This window comes from Tympanuchus pallidicinctus, unplaced genomic scaffold (assembly GCF_026119805.1).
Source record: "Tympanuchus pallidicinctus isolate F22 unplaced genomic scaffold, pur_lepc_1.0 scaffold32, whole genome shotgun sequence".
Taxonomy (NCBI): Eukaryota; Metazoa; Chordata; class Aves; order Galliformes; family Phasianidae; genus Tympanuchus; species Tympanuchus pallidicinctus.
This window is the reverse complement of record NW_026294750.1, coordinates 3,031,170-3,053,990: the sequence shown is the minus strand read 5'-3', so window position 1 is coordinate 3,053,990 and position 22,821 is coordinate 3,031,170. Positions and strand designations below refer to the sequence as shown.

At 48.0% G+C, this 22,821-nt stretch overlaps 2 protein-coding genes across 6 annotated transcripts in view; one reads left to right on the top strand and one right to left on the bottom strand.

Moving 5' to 3' along the window:
• Nucleotides 1–2,449: 2,449 nt before the first annotated feature.
• Nucleotides 2,450–7,161, bottom strand: FAM72A (family with sequence similarity 72 member A). The gene is made up of 4 exons (XM_052698427.1): nucleotides 6,964–7,161; nucleotides 6,090–6,167; nucleotides 4,856–4,980; nucleotides 2,450–3,960 (listed from the first exon to the last, which is right to left on the bottom strand). Exons 1-4 carry the CDS (start codon nucleotides 7,113–7,115, stop codon nucleotides 3,869–3,871), a joined length of 447 nt encoding a protein of 148 aa, XP_052554387.1. The 5' UTR covers nucleotides 7,116–7,161; the 3' UTR covers nucleotides 2,450–3,868.
• Nucleotides 7,162–7,572: 411 nt separating this feature from the next.
• SRGAP2 (SLIT-ROBO Rho GTPase activating protein 2) overlaps nucleotides 7,573–22,821 on the top strand; it is an 84,434-nt gene continuing 69,185 nt past the window's right edge. For 2 of the 5 annotated variants that reach the window (XM_052698082.1, XM_052698081.1), the window contains exon 1: nucleotides 8,426–8,578. In XM_052698082.1, coding sequence (XP_052554042.1) covers nucleotides 8,512–8,578 — 67 coding nt within the window. In that variant the 5' untranslated portion in view covers nucleotides 8,426–8,511. Of the gene's footprint in view, nucleotides 7,651–8,423; nucleotides 8,579–22,821 lie in introns of those variants that run through there. The other 3 variants (XM_052698076.1, XM_052698077.1, XM_052698078.1) reach the window with 3 other exon arrangements.

Here is a 22,821-nt window from a genome sequence, read left to right as displayed (position 1 = left end):
GCAAGAGGAAAACCTAATAGTGCAGCAGAACTGTGGGAATGCTGGCATAGAGAGAGCTTCTTGCTTGAAGTATGGGATGACTGGGAGAGCTGAATCTGTTCATAGACTTGCAGATGCAGCTTGGAATAGGAAGAAGTGATCCACAGCTGCAGGAGAGGCCCAGCTCAGCTCTCTGCTGCAGCATCAGAGCTTGGAGACTCCTCCAGTTCTGCCTTTAGCTCTGCTGGAGCCACTTGTGCTGTTCCCTTACCATCCCTTGGCTGTCCTGTTTACAGTGTAAGTTCTTGGAGCCTACGAGTTGCTGTGCTTGTGCAGATTCTTGCACAATAAGCACCCATAGCAGTTGTACTCCACGAGCCTGCAGACACTCCCTTAATCCAAATAATAGTATACAAAGGCTGTTTACTTGGGATGTGTGCTGTTCCTTGGGGTATGCTTTCAGAAACCACACAGACGTAATAAACTGTGACGATACTCTCAAGACAAAGTAATCAGATGATTTATAATGAGTGACCATTTTACCTGACTTAAAAAAATCATGCTAGCTCTTGGATGGCAGAGAGAAGAGCAGAGGTGGCTCAGCCATTCCTGCCTCCTATCAAACCCTGTGGATCCAGGTCTCAGCCCCAGGAGAGGTGACCCATCTTCGTCTGGTTTGAAGCGGAAGAACTGCATTCCAGGCTACAGAGTGAGTGCCTCTCATGTGGAACCTCCCTCAATAATCAACATATTGGTTTGTGCTGATAGAGATCACGTACTGAATTTCATTACAGGATGATGCTTTACTCTTTGCAGCATGCTGTCGTCTCCTTGGCAGCTGCTTTGCATCTTGGAGTTGGCCGCAGTTCAGTGCTAAAGGAACTCTTTACTCTTTGTCATTGGAAAGAGCTTTGGGGTGAATGGTGTTACATAAATGTGAGATTATGAGGCATTAATCTGTACTGGAATAATGAAGAATATTTAAATGTGCTTCTTCATCTAGCAATCTTCGCTTAATAGGAAGAGGAATCGATCAGTTTATCACTGTCTTGCTATGACAGTCTCCTGCCCCTCCAGCTAGAACAGCAAACTGCAAATTGCAGGAAAGGCTTGACCACGGATGGCAGAGTGATTAAACAGAGCCCTGTGATCCACACTGAAGCTGCTTCTCCTCGGTGGCTTTGGGAATTCTGCTTTCCAGTGTTTTCATCCAAACAAGTCTGCTACCCTGAGCCTACAAGGCAGTGTTACACAGCCTCAGGGAGCTGCTGGGGGGACTCTGGCATGTGACAGATGAGTGGCCTGTGGCAGAGGTCAGGCTGTGGGCATTGATTTCAGCTAAGTGGTGAGTGGCAGGAGGCTGTGTAAGGCTGGTAGCACTGGCTAAAGTCTAAAATTGCCTGTTTAATCTCTACTGAATAAAATCAGATCTGATTAGAGACACTAATGTTAATGGGGAGAAAAAGGCCTTAGGATGCTGTTCTTGTTTTCCAGCTTGGTGCTCTGCTTTAGGACTGCATTGGCTGCTCAGTACAGGTCATTTGAACTTGCACTGTAAAATCCTCAGCACAGACAACAGCCACACATCTTGTGTGCATCTGACTGACTGATCCCTGCTGTTCCTGCTCCATTCATTCTGGAAGTTATCTGTCATGTTCATTGTGAGCGTGCCACGTCCTTGCCCAGCCTCACCTTCCAAGGGATTCATGAGATTGCAGGGCTGTGCTACAGTGTATGAATCTTTATGTTAGAGAGCACAGAGGAATCCAAAAAACAAGTGGTGAAACTAACAGGAGATGTTAGTTACTGAATTTCAGCAAAGCCCTGGGAAGTTAAAGCATGTCAGAGGGTTTCTAGAAGCACTGATCTAACTGTGCATCAGCTGCTTTATGTTAGATGGATCTGTCAACCTGGAAGGGAACTCCAAGCAAGTCTTGGAACCTTAACCCAAAACATCAGGGCCCCAGAAAGAGGCAGTACCAGCCTTACCACAAACTGCTTAGTCAGGTCTATTTTAATTTCAGAGAGAAAGCAGCTCGAGATAGGGCCAGTCAGTTTGGTAGCATTCCTGACAGCTGGAGCAATAGATGATGTTTGTTTACTTCTCATATACTACATACAATTTATTATTTCTTTTTAAGGATAAAGATAGAACTTACTGAAGAGTTGGCTCATGTTTCATTTCGAGCTGATGCCTGGTTGAGATGAACTAGCTCCAACAGGCCTGGGTAATTATAGCAGTTCATAGTAGAACTTCCAGTTCTGTGTGCATGAGCAGATAAGAGAGCAAAAGCAGAATCAGTGGCTTGCTGTGAAGTCCTCTGCTGCTCTATGGGGAAAGAGGGAGAACAGCTCTGCAGTCACCTCTGCCACCGACACAGAACTGATTCCTGATTGTGCAGATGAGTTTTTGGGAAGGCTGAAAGTGGCAGATGGGGAGCTCACAACAAAGCAGAATTACATTACGGGGTCTTTTTTGAACTATTTGTTATTTTGAACTGTTGTTTTCATCACCCAATTGATGCTGCTGCGCATCGTTGCAGCCCGTGGAATACAGGATCCAAGCAATTTATTCCATGAGCAAACACAGGAAATCCACATGAGGCATACAGATATACATAGGCACACAAATATATACACATCAATACCCATTTACACAGCGCAGAATTAATTCCATTAATTAATTAAGGAATACATCTAATGCAGTAAAGACATGAGACAAGTCAGATCTGCCTTCATTGCACCTCTTCAAAGCATCGTGAGAGGTTTTGGAATGATTTATTCAGCATCAATCAGAGTTTAAAGATGTAACCAGGTCTCTTACATGACTGCAACTGGAATTTTCCAAAGATAATCCTTCAGGTAATTAGCTGAAGGGGACAGTGGTTAGTTAATAAATAAAATACTATGGCTAACGACTCACATAATGAACTTTAAATCCATTATTTCTTAGGGGAATGAACGTGTCTGTACACTTCAGGATGTAAAGCTTGAAGATTTAACTTCACTAAATTCTGTTTTAGAGAAATGCCTAACACAAAACAAAGAAAAAACAGCACAGAGTTGGATGGATTTCAATGTTAACCTTAACCAAAGTTCTGCTGTAGTCCCAAAGTTACATTAGACAACAGCAAATTTCAGTGTTTAGGTTTACTTGGTATGTGTATGGGGGAAAGAAACTGAAAATTCTGAACTGAATTCCTGCAGAAACACGAGCCTAAAAGCACTGAAAGATGAAGACAGGCAAATTCAGTAAGACAGCTCCCCAGTCCTTGTTCAGGAGCTTTCTTACATGCCTCAGATGTCTAGAGAACAAGCTGCTAAAAGGAAGAGAGACAGATCATAGAGCCAAAGCTACAGCACTTGAAGACATTTGTTCAGCTGCTCTTGAACGCTCAGAAGCTCTGGGCACTGAGTGGCCTTGTGGCTGCACAGCAAAGCTCCTTCAGACCATTATCCATCAACCAAACCTTTTTCAAGGCTTTTAAGCTGTATTTCCAGCAAGTGAAAGACCTCTCTGCTAATACTGCTTTAGAAAAGAAGAAAAATACTGTTAAGAACAGATGGTAATTGAGGAGATTTAAGTGTAAAAGGAAAACAGACCAGGACCTCAGTGTAAATGCACCTGCTGTCTGCATGTCCAGGTACTGCAGAGGCAGATCTCATCAAGCCATGCCTGTGGTCAGAATAATGCATACACACCAAGCAGGGGGAAGAGTTGAAGGAAGGCTACAGTAAAAGATGACAACTTCCTTTTTTAGGGTCGCTCTCCAGATTTCCTTGCTTCCTCTGTTGTTGAAGCTCTGATGGGTCAGCGGGAAGAAGAGTCCAAACCAAACAGCAGTGCAGCGAATTGAGGGGAAATGCTGTGGTGTCTCTTAGAGAATTGTCACCTGATAAACTCCTCCTCAGAGATGCACGCGTCTTCATCTGTGTTTTCCTCCAAATCTGGCAGGTTGCCCCATAGCAACACGTTCACACCTGGCGGAAAGAAGGTGAGACAAGGCGAGGAAGAAAGCAGAAAAGGTATTTTTGGATTGTGATCTCGTTTCCAGGTTGCTCAGGGTCTCTTTTCAGAGGAAATAACTACTCTGATCGCTGCAAAACCTGGTCAATCACATTCATGTTAAATACACCAGGACTATTTCCTCCTTTGCTTCCAAAGCGATCTTAAGTGTTGTTTACAGCACCGTTCACAGAATTAAGTCCCTGCATCCTGATGGGCTTGTGTACAGCTAATTCACGTGGTTTTTGACAGTCCCCTCGTGGCTGATTTACTTCTAAACGTGGTGATTTGAAGCACGGGGTGACACTGAAAGGTTTAGACAACAAGTTTCTCTCGTGTGCAAGGCAGAGAAATGATTTGTCAGAACGCTACGCTCCCCTGAGGACTCGAGGCAAATTATGCCAGACACTTGGCATCCAAACAAGATCCAGCTGAATAAAGCAGTGAGCTGCAATTCCAGCTTGAGCTAATGGGGACTCAGTTATATAGGGTCAGAGTGACAGCATGACTCACCCAAAAAAAGAGTGTCCACCAGACAGCTGCCTGATAGCACAGTAAAGCCATACATGCTGTTGTGGCCACGTTGCTTCCACTGGTTATAACATTGCCTCAGAAAATCCTGACTTCTGTCCTCGAGAGCAGTAGGTGAAGTTTTCTGATGAAGCTAATCTCTGCTAGAAATACTAACTTGCCCAATAACTACCACTACCTCCTCCATAGTAGCTTGCTAGATTAGCAGTACTGTAACACTTGCTGCATACCTCCATATGTTACATGTTCTCCATATGCTGTAACTACACTGAGGTGTCTCGTTAGAAAGTGGATTGGGAATTCAGGATTTCAGGGAAGAGAAGGAAACATGTTCCTTACCAGAAGAGTCCAGTCTGTTGATGCCAAAGACTGCTTGGCTATAGAACATCCAGAAGTGACCATTATTACAGGACAGCAGGCAAGGTTTGCAGGGAGAAATCACATGATAACCAACGGTGTTACCACTGGAAAGACAAGTGAAATAGTGAGCAACGCAAATGTCCAATGGAAAGGTAATTTTTTTAATTGATCTGACTCAAATTAAGGTTCTATAGCCAGGGTACAAGACAGCTATGCGATGCTTCTCTTGTGATAAAGTTAAGGGAATGCAATTAAGCAAGCATCAAAAATATTTAGAGAACATCTGTCAGAAGTTACGGAATATCAAGGTTTTAGATCTTTGGCACAGAGAACCATTTAGTAACATAAATTGTGTAATCCAGAGCAGTAATCTGGAGCAGTTTGCATACCAATGGTACTGGATCACTAATTGTAGCATATTGTTTGTTTGGTTTTTTTTTCTGCAGGCCAGTGATTCCATTGGAATCAAATCCACCGTGTGCATACAGTCCCTCTGAAGGGAAACACAGTGTATGAGAGAGTATCAGGAGTAGGAGGAGTACTGAGACTGAGAACATAGATGCCTTATCTGGTTGGAACTTAATGATAGGTTTTCTACTTTCTCAGTCATGTACTCCAGTGAGATATTTCTGTCATAAGAAGACCAAATTTTACCATAACTCACTCCTACCCTTTAAATCAGAACAAGGTAAAAGTCACAGCTCTGAAGCAGAGAGGATTCTCTCAACTCTGCAAGGAATGTGTTGGGGTTGTTTTTAATCTTAAATATCATGCATTAGTAAAGAGGATAAAAGAACTCCAAGAACTTTAGTGACAGCATCTTCCATCTGCTAGCAACAACTAGATCTGCCAAGAGGATGTTCTATTAATTAGAATGAATAACTACTTCTTACTGCGGCCTTATTCACACAATTATCTCAGTGTTGAAGCAGACATTTAATCAAGCAGGTGGCAAGCAAGCCTTCCCATACACTCAGACTACTGACAAGGTTGTCACATTTCCACTTGGGACTTGCACAGAAATAGACTGGCAGCCAAGCCCAGAAACAGTGGGCTGAGTTTCTATCAGGCAGCATTAAATCTGAAATGGAGCATGCAATCTGTTCCAAAACTGAAAGCTGAAGGAACTGCAGCAGTCTGCAGTGAGAAGGCCGAGCAGCGCTGCATGCATGGTGGGTGGGTGGGTGCTGCTGCCACTGAACGGCATCCTTACCACTTCAAACACGCGATGTTCTTCAGTTTGCACTTGCAGATCTCAGTGAAATAGCAGCTGCCGATGAAGTCAATGGTGCTGGGTGGGAAGAATGGAAAAGTTTAGCTATGGCTCTGCTTCCAGCAGGAAGGATTCAATAATACATTGATGTGAAATCACTACAAAGACACAAAAGTGTCACTCTTGTGTGCTGCCTCATTCATTTAAAGCTCTTCAAAGAGGAAACCGTGTCCAATCACAGAATGGCCTGGGTTGCAAAGGGGCACAATGCTCATCTGGTTCCAACCCCATGCTGTGTGCAGGTCGCCAACCAGCAGCCCAGGCTGCCCAGAGCCACATCCAGCCTGGCTTTGAATGCCTGCAGGGATGGGGCATCCACAGCCTCCTTGGGCAACCTGTTCAGTGCCTCACCACCCTGTGTGCGAAAAACTTCCTCCTAATATCCAACCTAAACCTCCTTCGTCTCAATTTAAAGCCATTCCCCTGTCACACCGGGGTGATGCTCCCAAGGAAACAAGAAGACCCACACGATGTGTCCCATTAAGGATCCCTTCTGGAGAGCCCAGAAATTTCTCCCACAGCGCAGCAGCTTAAAGCCTTGCCAAAGCAGGCCTTGGATCCCTTCTCTCCTTTTGAACCCCTACTTTCTTATCAGCGCCTCGCTCTTCGATCTTATTTCCTCAGCCTTCAAATGCTATGATGGAAAAGCAGCACAGCCTGCTCAGAGCCCGGCTGTTCCGGGCATTGGGCAGAGCAGGTCGGTTGTATCTGAGGTTGGTTTGCAGGTTCTCAGGGCGCAGTTTGTGTTCTGGAGGAGCTCCCTGCTCTGTGTCCGGTTCGAGGCCCGGCCCGGCGCTCCTGAGGCGGCTCTTACCCCGAAGGCGGGATGTCGGTGGAGTAAAGGTCGATGTCGGTGTCGGCCAGCAGCACGGCTTTCATCCCTCGCGAGCTCAGCACCTGCTGGCAGAAGCGGCAGCACAGCACGGTCACGCTCCGGTCCGCGAATGCGCAGCCATCGCCCGACATCGCGAGCGGCCACCGCTCCGCTCCGAGCCGCCAACGGCCACGCTTCTTCCTGTCAGTTTGAATTCCCAACCTCGGTCACCTATTGGTCGTAGCGGGCCACGCCCCCATATTCTGATTGGTGAAGAATACGGGGGTGGTGCTTTCTTTCTTGCACGCCGTTGGAGGAGTTGGGTGGCACCACCCCTACCGCCCGGACATTGGCGGAGGTGCACGCCCCGCTTCGCTCCCATTGGTTCGCCCGGGAAACTCTTTGCATACCGTGCCCCGCCGCTCCGCAGTCCTCGGGGCGGAGGCCACAGCGCTGCGCTTAGCCCCGCCCACTGGTCCGCGGGGGGGCGGAGCCACGAGAGCCAAACGGTGGGCTCTCCCGATTGGCTGTCACTCCCGCTTATCTCCCCCCATCTCTCTCCGTCTATTGGCCGCACAGCGTGGTGGGGGCGGGCTCGGCTGCGGGCTGCCGTGGGTGAGCGGGTGGCGGGCGGGCGGCAGCGGCCGGAGGACGCCGGGCTGCGGGAGGCGGCTCCGCAGTGCCCAGGTAACCGTCCCGCCCGGCCGCGGGGCACCCATACAGCGGGGAACAGCCGCCGGGCCCCCCCTCAGCCCCTTCCCTTTTAGATTTTCCCCTTTGGTGGCGGCCCCCGAGGCGGGGCGTGGGGCATGGGAGCCCCGCTGCGTGTTCTGTGTGTGTGTGTGTGTGTGTGTGTATGTGTGTTCCCCCCGGGGATCCGCCGCCGTTTCCTTCCCCGCCGCCCTCATTGTTCTGCGGGGCGGGATGCGGATCCGCTGTGTTTATTCTCTCCTTCCTCCCGCGGGGTTAGGGTAAAAAAAAAAAAAAGAAAAAAAGAAAAAAAAAAAAAAAAAAAAAAAGGGGCGAGAAAGAAACCCAACCGGAGCCGAACCGCGCCGTGCCCGGCTGCCATCCGCGGGGTGCCGCCCCTCCCCGCCCCTCACCTGCCCGCCCTAAAGCTCCGCTCCCGCTCTGCAGGCACACAGCGACGGAGCCGCGCCGCCGGACGGATCGGAATCGCCGCCCTCCAAGCCCCCCTCACCCCCCCCTCTTTTTTTTCACCGCCCCCCAGCCATGCGCTGTGCCAGGACGGCCCCCGGGCTGCGCCGCTGTCGGGAGGCGCCGCGCTGATGCTGAGCCGCCGCCGCCGCCGCGCTGCCCCCCGCGCTGCCCCACGCCCAATCTCCATGGACTGATTTTTTTTCTCAATTACTATTTTTCCTTCCCCCCCCCTTCCCCCTCCCCCCTTTTTATCCTTCCCTCCCCCCTTTTTTTTTTTCCCCCTCTTTCCCCCCCCCCTTTTTTTTTTTTTTTTTTTTTTTTATTGGGGCGTTGAGGGCGAATCGCGTTTGTAGGTTGTGGATCCGCTTGGAGGTTAAGCTTGAAAACATGACGTCGCCAGCAAAATTCAAAAAGGATAAGGAGATCATCGCTGAATATGACACTCAGGTGAAAGGTAGGGACTGCTTCGTTCCCCTCTGTCTGCTCGTTGCAGCTCTGCCTCGCGATTGTGGGAGTTTGCAGTGGATGTTGGGTGGGGAAGGGGAAATGCTTTGCAGATTGCCTGGAATCTGCAGGGCTCGCTCGTAATGCAATGCTGGGTCGGCTTTGCAGTGCTTTTTCTCGTCCTCCATAGGGTGAGTTCCTCCCGTGCTGTTGCTATTTTAAGGTGTCTCGGCTTTCTTAGCGAACACAACGGATCTTTGAGTTGGGAGAGATCCGTGTTGTTCTGTCTGCTGTTCTGAGCCCAGGCTTTGCGTTTGAAACACGAGAGCCACTTAATTGCTTTTTAATCCTCCCATCGCAGGAATCTTTGCAGAATCTGTGCGGTGTCAGAAGAGCCTCTTTCGGCCGGCGGTAACTGGGACTTTGCCGAGGGTCCCGGCAAGGCAGTTTGTGCTGGAAAGTTCCATTTATTCGGGCTTTTGCTCTTGCTCAGCCCCTAACGTTGCTGCCTGCTCTCCTCCCTGTGCTCTTGAGTGCAACGCCTCAAGGTTGCAGTGTGTGCATGCACAAGCAGACAGTTGCATGCGGACAGAGCTGAAGAAAGCTGATGCTCCAATGTTACTCCAATATCATTGCAGGGAAGGTAATAAAGCAGCAGAGGCATATTTGCAATGATTGTGCAAATCTTGTGCGGAATTCAGCTGGCTGGGCTTCAGGCCATCATGTGCCAAAGGGGGAAAGGAGGAGAGGGGAAAAAAAAAAAAGAAGATGGTGAAATGTCAGTTTAGCTTCTTGTTTTTGCAAAGTTTTCAATAGAAAGCTTATTAAAAGCCATCATGATTGCTTGTGCTTGGCTTGATGTATGGCTGTGAGGGCGTTAGGAGGGTTAGTGATTTATCTAATTGGTTAAAACTTGCTTGGTATGCTTGTAGCCTGCAAGAAGGATGGCCTTCGGGCAGGGCTGACGGAGCGAAATCAATGGGAGTTATACAAAAATATGTGATTTAAATCTGAAGAGGAAACCTAGATTAAAAGTGACAATTAAAATATCACTCTGCAATTACACACTGAGCTGTTTCTTACTGCTGGGGGGGTGTGTGCTGGTTGTGGGCCATTGGGATAGCGTTGTGTGTCCCATCCTGACCCCAGTGCTGTGCACCTAGAAGAAATTTGGATGCCTTTGTTTTAGAAAAAATGCACAACTGAGCAAATGCAGGGCTGGGTAAGGGCTTATTTTGATTGGCTTTCTTTTAGAGTTGGATTCTTGAAGATAGGAATGGAGAAGAATGGGTTTCTTTTTTACTCATTGAGTTTCTGTTCCTGTTTTCTCATCGCTGTTGGTGGAAATGGGAATTGGAGATTGTGGCGGTTGGCAAATGCAGTATTTGGGATTAAACTAAATAAATACTGACTGCAACATGTCGAAGGGACGCAGTGACCAACGGGGCTTTAGCATCAGTAGGGCTCATCCCATCTCTGCAGAATCACACAGAATGGCCCGGCTTGGAAGGGACTTCAAGGATCACGAAGCTCCAACCCCTCTATCACAGGCAGGACCACCAACCTCCCCATTTAATGCCAGTCCAGGCTGCCCAGGGCCTCATCCAACCTGACCTTGAGCACCCCTATGGACGGGGCATCCACAGCCTCCCTGGGCAGCTGTTCCAGCACCTCACCGCTCTCATAGTAAAGAAGTCTCCTCATGTGTTGGAAAAGCAAAACCATCGTTCCCTTTTCCAGAAAAGAGACCAACAGGATGAGCAGAGCTGGGAGGAGCCCCTCCACCTGCAGAGACCATTGGTGTCACAGCTTGGGTCAGCTCCTCCTGTGTGCTCCAGCTGCATCCCTATCCTCTGGTCAGCTCTGGGCTCCCATCTCGTGGTGGAGCTTGCCTTACATCTCAGATGCTTTGGTTTCAGGTCAGATAGCAATCTGGCAGCATCAGAGTGGAAAGACCTCTTCAACTTGTAATGGCAGGAGGCCGCTGGGCTGTGCTGCAGTGGGAGCATAAATGGTATTAAGAAACACTCGTGAGGTGTTGCCCAGTCATTAAGCATCCATCACAATGCTGGTGTCCTGATGGTGTTTGTACACAGGAACAGCATGGAAAGTGGTGCTAATTGGGATGATGGGATGTTCAACATCTTCTGTGACAATGGTGGGAATGAGGCAAGTTGGGTGCTGGTGTGCTGAGCAGTATTGGCTGCTCCTGTTCTCATCAGAGGGGAAATTCTGGGATGTTCTGTGCTGGTATTTAGTGCTCTGTGTTGGAGCTGTGTTTAGAGGCTCCATTTAAAAGCATTTACCCACCAGCGTACTCAAGCGCTTTAAATTATTACTGATAGAATGATTGAGCTTTGTTTAAAAATTTAATAGTCTTAAGTTAATCAACGACTACTTACAGGATGATGTTGGTTTATGGCGAATAGATCATTTACACAACGCTTTCTGGTTTTCTGTTGCTAAATTAACTTGGTAATTTTTTTTTTCTTTTTGTGTAATAAGTTTATGGGGGGGGGGGGGGGGGAGGGGGGTGGGATGCTGATGGGATGGGAAGGGAGGGGAAGGGAGGGGTGGCATTCTGACCAGGGGGAAGGAGGGACAGACAGGATGCTGATGGAGGAGACTTTGCTCTCCCTTGCTCTTGTCCTGCAGGTGTGGTCTTCTTCCAACAACCAGCTCTCTGCTTTTTGGAATGAGATTCTTCCAGTGGTTTCTGCGTGCAGCTAGTGATGTTAGGTTGAGATGGGAAAGATTTACCTCTTCCATATGCAGTGACCAGGGGACAAGGAAGGTGTGATGTCTTTGCGGGTACCAGCACAGCATCCATGTGCTAACCAGGTCTGAGCCCACAGCTGACCACCTGAGCTCCCTCCAACCTCAGATATGTGATGCTCTCCAATGCTCTCCTCATCTGTGAGCTCAGTGACAGATCTCTGCCTTGCAGATCTATTGCACTGAAGTGTTGGTGGGCGCAGCCCACGTGCTGCTGTGGGTGAGCGTGGCTCCTTGTGGAAGCTCACTGAAATCACTGCTTTGAGGGGGGAAAAAACTATGAAATGGCCGTGTCACACAGCAGGAATTCTCTTGACAAGATGACATGGGGTCAGCAGGAGAGGGAAGCATGGCTTTGATACGTCCCTGTACCGTGTGCTCGCCGAGATTGTGAGTTCTGTGAAGCTGGGAAGTGAGATTCTGCCGTCTCCATATGGAGCCTTTGATATCTCCAGCTCATCCCCTTGTCTGGATTGTCTCTCCTGATTCCTTTCTGCAAGTTGTGGTAAAGCAGGGATAATGGCTTTGTGCTGCGGTTCTGTGCGATTTGGATTCCGCCCGACCGAGGGCTGTCAGACTGATTTTTGGTGTCGTGTGTTAAATTGGAGAGTACGTTTGCTGAGGAAAGAAAAGCCAGTGATTTATCTCTTAATTCTTCATTTCTTTCTCTTCGCGTCCCGTGGGAGCATTATATTTAATTAGTTTGTATAAAGCTCCAGTAAATAGCTTCATGGTTCAGGCTATAGAAATTTAATGCTGATTTTTTTTTTAATTTTTTTTTTATTTTTTTTTAATGCAGTGAGAGCTCATGAGCTGCTTCTGTCCTTCAGCAGGCGCTGACAAAGGCAACTCACAGCACCTGCACTTCTCACAGCAGTCCTGGAATAGCAAGGCTTCATTTTGGTAGGGGGGGGGGGGAAATCTGCTCAGCGCATCCCAGCTGGGAGAAGAGGGAGGGGAGGAGTTCCCCAGGTGCTGCTGTGATGTCTGAACGTTTCTTTTAATCACCCCCAAATTGCTGATCCGTTTCAGGTTGGTTCTATTTTTTATTTTTATTTTTATTTTTTTAATTTTTTTTGGCTCTTGTGTATTTGATCATAGGAAGGAAGGCTTGGTTTGGAAGGGATGCAGCACCCTGCAGCAGGCAGGGCTGCCAACCACTGCGTCAGGCGCTAGATCAGGTGAGCTTCAATTCCTCAGGCAAGCAAAAAAGCAACAAAACGAATCAAGCTGTTCCCCTCCAAGTTCCCACTCTGCCCAGGAACTTGTGGGAGCTCAGCTGTCCAGAACTGCTGGTGATCTTTTGTCCTGAGCACTGCCTGTAATTGGAAGCCACGTCTTCTAGCCACCAACACAATGCCAGGCAGTGCTTTGTCCTGGGGAGCTCCAATGGGCTGAGCTGTGGGGTCACACCGTGGTAAGCAGGCTGGGTGATGTGCTGCTCTTGGTAGTGCTTGGAAGCATGGAAGCCAGGATTTCTCTCTGCTGCTGGAAGTTCTCATTTGTTCACACTCTCTGTGCAATAGGATGGAGCCATTTGCAGAGCTGTCTTTTGATTTCTGGCTAAATGAGTTCAAATTGCTGACTTGGTGCAAGCTGTGCACCTGGAGATGGAGGCTGGTGCTCCATGGGTAAGGTCTGTTAGTGCAGTCTCTGAGCTCACACAGCATTGCTCTGCTCACAGACTCGGTGCTGCACACACGTGCCTTTCCCAACATGTGCCCTGGTGTGGTTCAGTGGAATATTTTTAAATTTGGAGTTTGTATACATTGGATTACCATGTGCATTTAGAATGTCAGACTACCTTTTAAGGGGTTTTTGCAGTTAATCGCTGCTCTGTGCGTGTAAGTGATTCCAGTTGTGTGCAACAATGACTTGCTCCAAACTCTGGCTATGGAACTGCTTGGGGATCGTCTGTTTCTTTGCAGTTCCTGATAGTGCTAATCCCAGGGTGCTGGGCTGCCAGGAGGGGGAAGGGGCTGCTGGGCTGTGGGTTTGATGTCGCAGCAATAGTTTGTTCTTCTTTGTCTTACGCACAGCTCCTGCTAATGGATTATTAACGAGGCAACAAAGAGGTGAAAGAATGCGAATTCTTCCTGCTTGCTTCTTGATTTCTTAAATTCCTGGTTGGGTCTCTGTTGCAAATCCAAGTGCAAGGTGGGAGAATGGCACTGACCCCAAGCACTGAGGCGTTGCAGTACCTTCCAAAAGCAGAAGGAGTTGTCAGAGCAACTCCAGGAGGGGATCCTATTTAAAATTCACTGATAGCATCCATTTTTCTCCCATACTTCCAACTGGAAGAGCCCCTCTCTATTTCTCTTAACTCTGAATGGTTCATTTTGAGGTAAGGGTATGCATAGGAGCCTTTTCCTTTTAGTTGAAACTCTTTTCTGTTTCTTAATGTGCAATAGTTCTGCCTTGTTCTGGAATTGACTGAGAAGAACTTATTTGCCTGATCAGCTTTCAGTTGTCTTTACGAAGAGTGGAAAGCCCAAACCTTGGAGATGGAAAGTATGTTTGAACACGTGTTCTTCTGAGCAGCTTTCGTTACGCCGTGCCCAGTTTACATGCACTGCTTATTACCTCATGTCGTTCATTTTTTTTTGTATGACTTTTGCAGATTTTATGCTTTCTTGAGAATTTCTGTGCTTTGGCAACACTGTGGGTGTCCTCTGTCTGAGCAGAATCATAGAATGACCTGGGTTGGAAAGGACCACAGTTATCATCTCGTTTCAACCCCCTGCTGTGTGCAGGTCACCAACCAGCAGCCCAGGCTGCCCAGAGCCACATCCAGCCTGGCCTTGAATGCCTGCAGGGATGGGGCATCCACAGCCTCATTGGGCAGCCTGTTCCAGTGTTGGGAATACTGTCAATGGTTTACTGGGGATGGAGGGGATGATTTGCTTTGCCAACAGCAAGCAACAAGCATGCGAGAAGATGGAAGAAAGGGTGCTGACTTTGCAGTAACTCCATAGTTAGAGTCCATTTTGCATTCTTTCTTCCTTTCTCCTCTTCTTCCAGAGCCGAGGTTACAGGAGGCAGAACAGAGCCTTGTTTTGGAGAAATCTCTGCATAGTGGTCAGCAGAACTCTAGAATTGAGTGTAAAAGCCCATGAACATGCGTGTGGAATGACTGTCAGGGTGGCTGAGCTGATGTGTTTTCCCAAGTAGATGCTGCAGATGGATTTGAGCCATGTTAAATGTTATTTCTTGCCATCAAAATAACTACTGGTGTGAAACTCTAGAGCTCCTGACCCGGTCATTTTCCTTTCAGTTGGTTCCGTGAGAGTTAATCATTACTGCTTGGAAGAAAGCCGGAGGGGTTGGGAATGGACAAATAAATAAATAAAGCACTTCCTTTGCAGTTCTGGATGTGAAAGGAGTCCCCTAGCTTTGAAAAAGACTTTTTTTTCTCTCTCTCTTTTTTTTTCCCCTCAAACATTTTCCCTCCAGGTGTTGGCCTGAATGCGGTGCCTAAATTCCGAGCTCTGGGTGCTGTCAGCGAGCCACAAAACAACTTTTACACACGTTTATTTCTGTGCTACAAGCTGAACCAGGCTGGGAGCTGACTTATCTGGAGGCCCAGAAGCAGCTCCTGGCTTTTTGGCTCTTGAGAAGGAGCCAAATAAACAGATTAACTATAAATCGAGAGCGGATTTCTTTTTTTTCTTCAGTGGAGAAGTGGTGCGGCAGGGTAATTTGCTCAGCCCCGCTCATTTGGAGGCTGTGTTTTATTGCAGGACTTTCCAGGAAGAGCTTTTTGGCTTCCATCCTTTTAAGTAGGGAAGGTTTTTTTTTGGTTTGTTTTTTTGTACCGCTGTCGTTGGGCAAAGGTTTTCCTGCAGATGTCAGCCATGGAGCTGCGTGATTCATGGATGGGGAGAGCCCACAGGCTGCATCTACTAAAGCAGTGCAGTTGTTGCCCAGGAATCAGTCCCTGGCTGCCTTTGGGTAGCTGTCCTGCCCTGCTTTAAGGATGTTTTGTAGTGTTTCTTTTGAGGAAGGCTGGTTTTGTTTCTGGCAGGCTTGGAACTGCTGAGCTGTGCTCTGAACAAGCGGATCAGTTGTGCTCTGTGCAGAGATCCTCCATCAACCAAAGTATTTCCGTGTCGTTGCCATATTTTTGTAAGGTGGACTATGCCAGGTAATCAGATCTGCTTTCCCCAGCCCTCAACACAGCACTATCTGAGCAGGGAAGGGCTGAGAAGGAGCCTTCACACCACTGCTGTTTCTCACCCTCACCGTTCCCCACACCACACTGCTTCCCTTGCTCTCGAAGCCACCAGTGGTGCTGTAGGAGATGTGAACAGTACTGATCTTTTAATTGCCAGCCGTTCCGTTTTGTTCAGAGGATGTCTGGATATGGCTGCAGTAAAGCACAACCCTGCCTGCTGCTGTGGGGGCTGAGCTGAGGGAAGCCGTGAGGAGAAGGGCAGCCCATGTGAGCCAGCTCTGCATCCTCACCTTGGTGTGGCCCTATTGAAGATGCCTGTTGGATTGGCTTTGGATACAGCAGCATAGATCAGTGTTGTGTCTTTGAGGATGCTGCTATGTTAGTATTTAATTGACAAAGGTAGGCATTGTGGGCATTTCCATGACATCACAGAATGGCCTGGGTTGAAAAGGACCACAGAGAAAATCTCCTTCCAACCCCCTGCTGTGTGCAGGGTCACCAACCAGCAGCCCAGGCTGCCCAGAGCCACATCCAGCCTGGCCTTGAATGCCTGCAGGGATGGGGCATCCACAGCCTCCTTGGGCAACCTGTTCCAGTGTTGGGAATACTGTCAGTGGTTTGCTGGAGACAGAGGGATGTGTCACAAATGCTTTTCTTGACTTCAGCTCACACTGATGCTCTTGCTAACCTTCCCCCATCCCTGTTCTCCAGGGAGGACCCTTTTATATACTTTACTGTGATGAGTTCATTTCTCCTAAAGCTGTTCGTGGCACCATGAATATCCATCTGAGAGATGATGATCAGTAACCCGGAATGAAGCTGTCTAGTAAACCAGTTCTTGGATATCATCCTCCTGCAGAGCAGAACTGGGGCATGCAGAGTGATGTTTAATGGAACGTGGCTGTGCCTTTTCCAGGAGCTCTCCTGACTGCAGCATTTCACATATCCAGTGATGGAGCTTTGTTTCATCTTCAATAGATGGACTGCTGCAGATCTGCTCTGAAGAGTTGTAGCTGATGGACGTGATGCACTCAGAAAGCTCAGCATAGAGAACCTGTACAAACAGCTGTTGTTGCAGTGAGAAAGGGAAGTTTCCTTTTGATTAATACATGCAGTGGGTGTATTAAGGAGTATCAGTGACAAACCAGAATGCACTAAATACTTTATGAGCTGTATGAGCACGGAGCTCTGAGCAGCACCATGGAAGCTTTTCCCCTGCGTTCGATAACCAGCTATCCAGAAACTTAATAAATGAACGTCTCTATGAAGTGGTTTTGGAAAGGAGCCTGTTCTTGCTTTGGTCTGTTTAATGAAAATAATTCTCCCTAGCTTTGTGTTCTTTCCATCTGTTGAAAAGAGAGGCCTGCTTCGTCCCATTTACCCCCCTCCCCTCTTCCTCCCACCCCAAAATCAAGATTCCACCAATATCTGCCCTGCTGGTTGCTGCATTTCCCATATCAGCTCTTCAGCAGTGACCCATGGGACTGCAGGAAGATGCTGAAACACCAACAGAGGCACTGCCAGGAGCCAGCCCACAAGCATGCAGCTGGAAAAGGGAGGGAGGACGAGTTTCTGTGCTCCTTAAAGGGAGGAACAATCGCAATGCTGCAAAGGTCACAGGATATTGTAATGATGTTTGGATGGAAACTTAACTTGCAATGAATGAAAATGTGCTCTTGTGTTTTCCCCCTGGAGCTGAGTGTCTGAAAGATCTGGATACTTCTTGTTCTGTTTCGTTTCTATTTGTGTTTTGCTTTTTTTTACCTTTTTTTTTTGGCTCTTCCATGAGGCGTGCTATAGAAAGGAGAAGCAGAGGACAGGCAGCATGCAGTTGCTGGCGGAGGCTTAACTGTGCATTGCTTTAATCAAAGCTGGAGCATTAGTAGTTTGTGGTTAATCAGAGGGTTCCCTGCTTTCAATCAAATTATCTCTTTCCCCCCCCCTACATCCATCAGAATGAACCTAATAGCTGTAAGGAGCTTGGTGCATCCCTCTGCTGCTGAAATGCCTTTCATCTTTCTCTCTCTCTCTCCAGAAAATGTGTCTGTAAGTGCCCTGGGGGCAGGTGGGGGTGAGCCTTGTATGAAGGGAAGAAATCCCAGAGTTGGGCTGGGTGGAAAATCCCTGTCGGTGAATTCATCTTTTATGTGCTGAAAGCAGCAGGCGATGAATTTGGGAGCACCCATGATAGGAACGTCACAGTGCCATGGTCCTCGAGGGAGGAAAGCTCTGTTGGTGTCATGGGAAGGAGCTGGTGGTCACCAAACCCAGCCCAAGGAGCGTGTAAAGCTGCCGTGCCTTCCTGCTGCTGTGGGTTCCTCCAAGAGCAGCATCTGTCAGTGGCAGAGCTCTGTAATGAGTACTTGCCCTAAGCTGGCAGAGCAGCTGTAATTTTCTCCATACTCTTTTGCCTTTTCCAGCTCCCCAGCATCGTCCCCGTGGTTTTCTGATTAGGATTCATGCAAATAGTTCCTTGTGGCACACCCTCCTCCAAACCCAGAGGAGAAGGACAGGCTGCTGTGGTTGGGATGAAAGCTCTGTTGGTTTGCTGTTACCTTCAGTTAGGGATTCTGGATCTTGTGAAAGGTTTACAGTTGTGCTTGCTAAGTTATTTATATGTTGACTATTCAAACACGTTCATCAATTCTGAAAGAGCCATGCTGCTCCTTTCAAGGAGATTGCTTTGAGATACAGCATGGAAATGTGCAGGTGGGGGAGGAAAGATGAAAGCTGCACGTACCTGCAGGAAAGAGTCCATTGACTTCTTCAGCATTCATGCAGCCCAACGTGGTGGTGGCAATGTTGCTTTGTGTCACCGTGTTGCTTGGGCTGTTGGGCAGCATCTTTTCATATCCGAGATCCAGAAGATGCAGAGAAGCAGTGCTGTGTTCAGAGCTGACTGAAAGGAGGTGCAGAGATTAAAGGGCAGCCAATTACTGGACGTGACCTTAAAACAACGACCCTGCTGAGATTTATGGGATTCCATTACAAATCTTGAGACGCGTTGAGAGAACGTCTTGGGTATTTTTTTTTTCTTCTTTTGCTCCGGCAGTGCAGGCTGTGTGGTTGAAGACGTTGCTCAGGGTGTTCCTGCACAGCTGTGCAGCGCTGCTTCCTCTGCTGCTCCGTTCTCTTCATCCAGCAAAGAACAATCAGAAGCAATTCCATCAGTGAGGCGCTGTGCAGTGCTGAGTAGTATTGGCACGTAGCTGAAGTGCAGCCAGGCAGCACTCAAAGCCCTTCTCTTGCCTCCTTTTGCTCTTTTTCTTGTCCTCCCTGCCTTCTGCCTTTGGGAATTGGGCTGGGAATGAGTGGGAAAGAGATGCTCCACTGAAATTTCAGAATGCAAATAAACAGGTTTGCTATTTTTAAATGCTTTTTTTTTTTTTTGTAAATGATTCTTCCAAAGTTGTTCTTGCTCCAGTGGGAATGAGTCTGAATGAATGTTTCCTTGATGGTTTATTTTTAGGAGTTAAGGGCTTACACGAACCTCAGTGCTGGCAGAGATGCTGGATTGACGGTTCTGAGTGTCAAATGTGCTGTAAGACTTACAAACCTTTGAAACTGCCAAAAAGATGGGTGAGTTGAGAACGTGGCCAGAGATGCTCACCACTGCCTCCTGCACAGGGGCTTGGTGGGCACTTCCCTGCAGCTCTCAGTGCTGAAGCATGCCCTGCAGCCCTTCCTGCTGATCCATCCCATGGCTTTCTCATCTTTGGATCAGCTGAGGCTGGAACAGACACAGCTACGAAGCAATCGTTCACATCCAGGGAAGGGGAAAAGTGCGTGGAGAGCTAAGAGAAATGCACTCAGCCATGTCAGTAATTAGGGGTGGACTGACAATTGGGAACCTGGCTCCATGGTGATGTCATTTCCTACGTGCCTTAGCTTGGTTTGAGGTTAGGCTGTTCATCCTGACAGCATGGATATTCTCTGCATAGTGGTGATGGTGGGGGTGTCTGTTATTACTGATGGCAAATGGTTCATGGTAATGGTTAGGCTAAGTGAACAAATAGTGCAGGCTGCGTTTCTTTCACTACCTGAGTTAGTATTTTTATACGCTTATTCTTCACTTCTCCATGTGGCTGTTTTGGGTTTAATTTGAGCTCTTTTGCTCTGCCACATGCAGCATTTCTGCAGGCTCTGGATGAGAGCTGCTCCCTGCTGTGGGTTTGCACCGAGCAGAACAACTTGCTCTTATCTTCTACTGCTGTCATTGAGATCAGCCTGTATCCAAACCCAGCTCTGTTGGCAGCTCCACTGAGCCCAATACTTGGAGGAGAGCAGGGAAGCAGTGGGTTCACTTTGAGAGCTGGCTTCTCTTGACTTGCCAAGGGGTTCCTCAGTCATATTTCCTTTAATGTTCTGTTCATGCTAAGCAGTCTGCAGACTGAGAATAAATGAAATCTACTTTAGCAAGCGAGAAGTCAGTGTGGAGGTGTTGCACTACCTTTTTTTTCAGTCCTGCTTCATATGCAGTCCCAGTCTGTTGCAATGGCAATGTTACATGGGAGGGCTGAGCTGCAGGGTGAGTAGCAGTGCCAGGCTTGATGCACTTGTGTGCAGAGTGCTGGGGTGGAGATGGGGCTCCTGAGGCCTAAGGAGCTACCAGGCTTCTTAAAGGCTGATATTATAGCATCAATTCTGAAGCAAGACTTGAATCTTTACAGAAATAGCGTGAGCATGTTGTTTTATCTCGTGGAAGGTGCATCGCTTCATCAATAAGTGTAAGTCATGCTGAGAGGTGGGCAGTGTCCCAGGGGAATGGAGCGTGCTGCTGAGGGATGGGGAACCCATACAGAGGTTCCTGCTGTCTGCTTCTTGGAAAGCAGCACATTGCTGCTGAGTGCCTGTCCTCAGTGCAGCACAGGACGAGCGCTGAAGCAGCAGCTTGGTGGTGTTCTTTTACTTCTACAGATATTTTTGTGTAATTGCATAGAGAATTACTGAACTGCCAGCTTACTGCAAGCACAGCGGAGGTAATATTTACCCTATGAAAGCAATTCAGTGCACAGTCTCCCTTCCCACCCGGGTTATTCAATGGCTCTTGCACGTGTCATGGATGGTGAAGGCCGTGCAGGAGCAGCGTTTTGGCCACAGCTTCCATGCAAGATCAACTCTGTGCTGTGTAATTAGCAGGCAGCCTTGGGGAATGATGCTTGGGGAGTGATGCTGCAGGCTGTGCTAGCCCTGACTTCCCGTATTGAGCTGACATTCAAAGAGAAACTTGCTCGTTTGACACTTTAAATAGCTCTCAGATGGAAACGTGGATACGAGCGCACAATGCGGCGGCTGCTGGGCTGTGTGGGCTCTGTGGTTCTATTATTAGCTGACAATAGCCGGAATGAGAAGCCATAGAGCTGTGTGGCCTCTGAGCTGTTTGTCATCCCGGAGCCAAAGGTCCTTTCTTGCACTTCTTGGTGGAGACCTTTCGCTCGTTTTCTTTGCTGGAGGTTAGAAGGGAAAATTGCTTTTGAAGCTGATTTGCAAATTCCGCTTCTTTGGGATAAGGCTTCTGACTGTATAGCAGGCAGTGCACGTCTTCCCCATGGAAGGTGACAGTCTGCAGAGTTGAGACAGCTAGGAACTCCGTCGGTACATCTGTCTCCATTCCTTCTTGATCAGTGTTTGCAAGAGGAGGCTCAGGCCTGCAAACAGGAGGTTTTGACCTGCTGCTGCATTGCTGTGGGGGGCTCAGGGGCACATGTGTGCCAGAGAGAGAGTGCTTAAATGTTTATATAGCAACATAAATCTTACTGCAGGCTGTAGATGGACAACTGCGTGCTGCTCTTCACAATGTGCTGCTGGAATGCCTTTCCTCCTTCACCTTCCCAAGCCTTAGCAGAACAACCAGCAGCAAAGCAAATGGAGCAGAACACTTCCTGGCACTTTCACAGTCAGATTTCGTGTACGATGCGTGTGTTGAACATTGCTGCATCCTTCTGGGTGAGCTGAAGCGATGACATCTGGCACCTGATAACCAATCCAGACCCTCACTCAGCACCAAATGCTGTTTTGGTAATTGAATATAGTTTTAATAGCTCTTTTCCTTGGTTAGAGTGAAATCTTGGTTTGGTTTTCCACCTGTTCTATGTCCTGTGTTTCAGTGTGCAGTCTGTATGGCTCATGAGGGTTGCTCATTAAACCCTAAGGCCTGATTGCAGCTGGAGGTCAGACCGTGTTGCACCAGGAGGAGCTGATGAAGCTTTTGCAAAGAGGGAACTGAAACCTTTAGAGGAAAGAATCTTCTGTTCATTCTGTTTTTAAATCAGTTGTGAAATCCAGGAAAGCACAGCGTTAAACTTGAAACAGCAGCTTGTGGCACAGCAAAAATTAATGCTTGGGGTGAAGTGTTGGGTGAGCAGCGGAACGCATCTGCTGTGTTGTGGTGCTGCTGTCCCCAGGCACTGCTGTCTTTTCCTCAGCAGGCTCCTGAGTTTGAGGAAGGCTGTTTGCATTGCTGGGCAGTGCTGTTGCATGGTGTTGTTTCAGTTCAGGCTCCGTGTGTGAGGATGCACAGTAGTGCTGCAATGTCACCGAGGGTAAGAATGGAGTTTTTCAGGTCAGGCGAGGTGGAAAGCTGGGATTTATCCATCAGTCTTCACATTGCATTTGAAGGATGTTAAGCCAATCAATCAGTAGTTCCTGGGCTGTGCTCAGGAGATGACGAGCTGAACATGCAAACCAGGAATGCAGAACCTCCTCACAACAGCACTTCTGCAGTCACAGTGATGTTGAGTTCAGGAGGTTACAGCTTGCTGACTGCTATTGCTGAAGACGTTGTAATCACTCACTTGCTGTATATCCATTTTCCTCAGGCAAACCAGCTGACTTGCATCCATATTTTTTGTAAAAACTTAATTTTATTCCTTCTTTTAATTACAGCATCCTCTGCAGATGTTGCAGTGCCATAAAAATGAAATGTAGAAGCAAACGTGAAGCTGTCATGGTTTGCTCTGAGTTGGAGGCAGTAACTGGGGAGCAATGGGAAGTTCTGCTGACTTCAGCTGAGCATCCTTTGGCAAATGGCAAAAGGAAATGTGAAATGAACTGGGAGCAGCTCTTTGTTTCTCTATCAGTTAATGTGTGTGTAGCTACATGCGTTTGTTTTACAGATATTTTTTAGTATATATAGTTTTTCACCCAGAGGGTGATGAGGCACTGGAACAGGTTGCCCAAGGAGGCTGTGGATGCCCCATCCCTGCAGGCATTCAGGGCCAGGCTGGATGTGGCTCTGGGCAGCCTGGGCTGCTGGTTGGTGACCTGCACACAGCAGGGGGTTGGAAGGAGATGATCATTGGGGT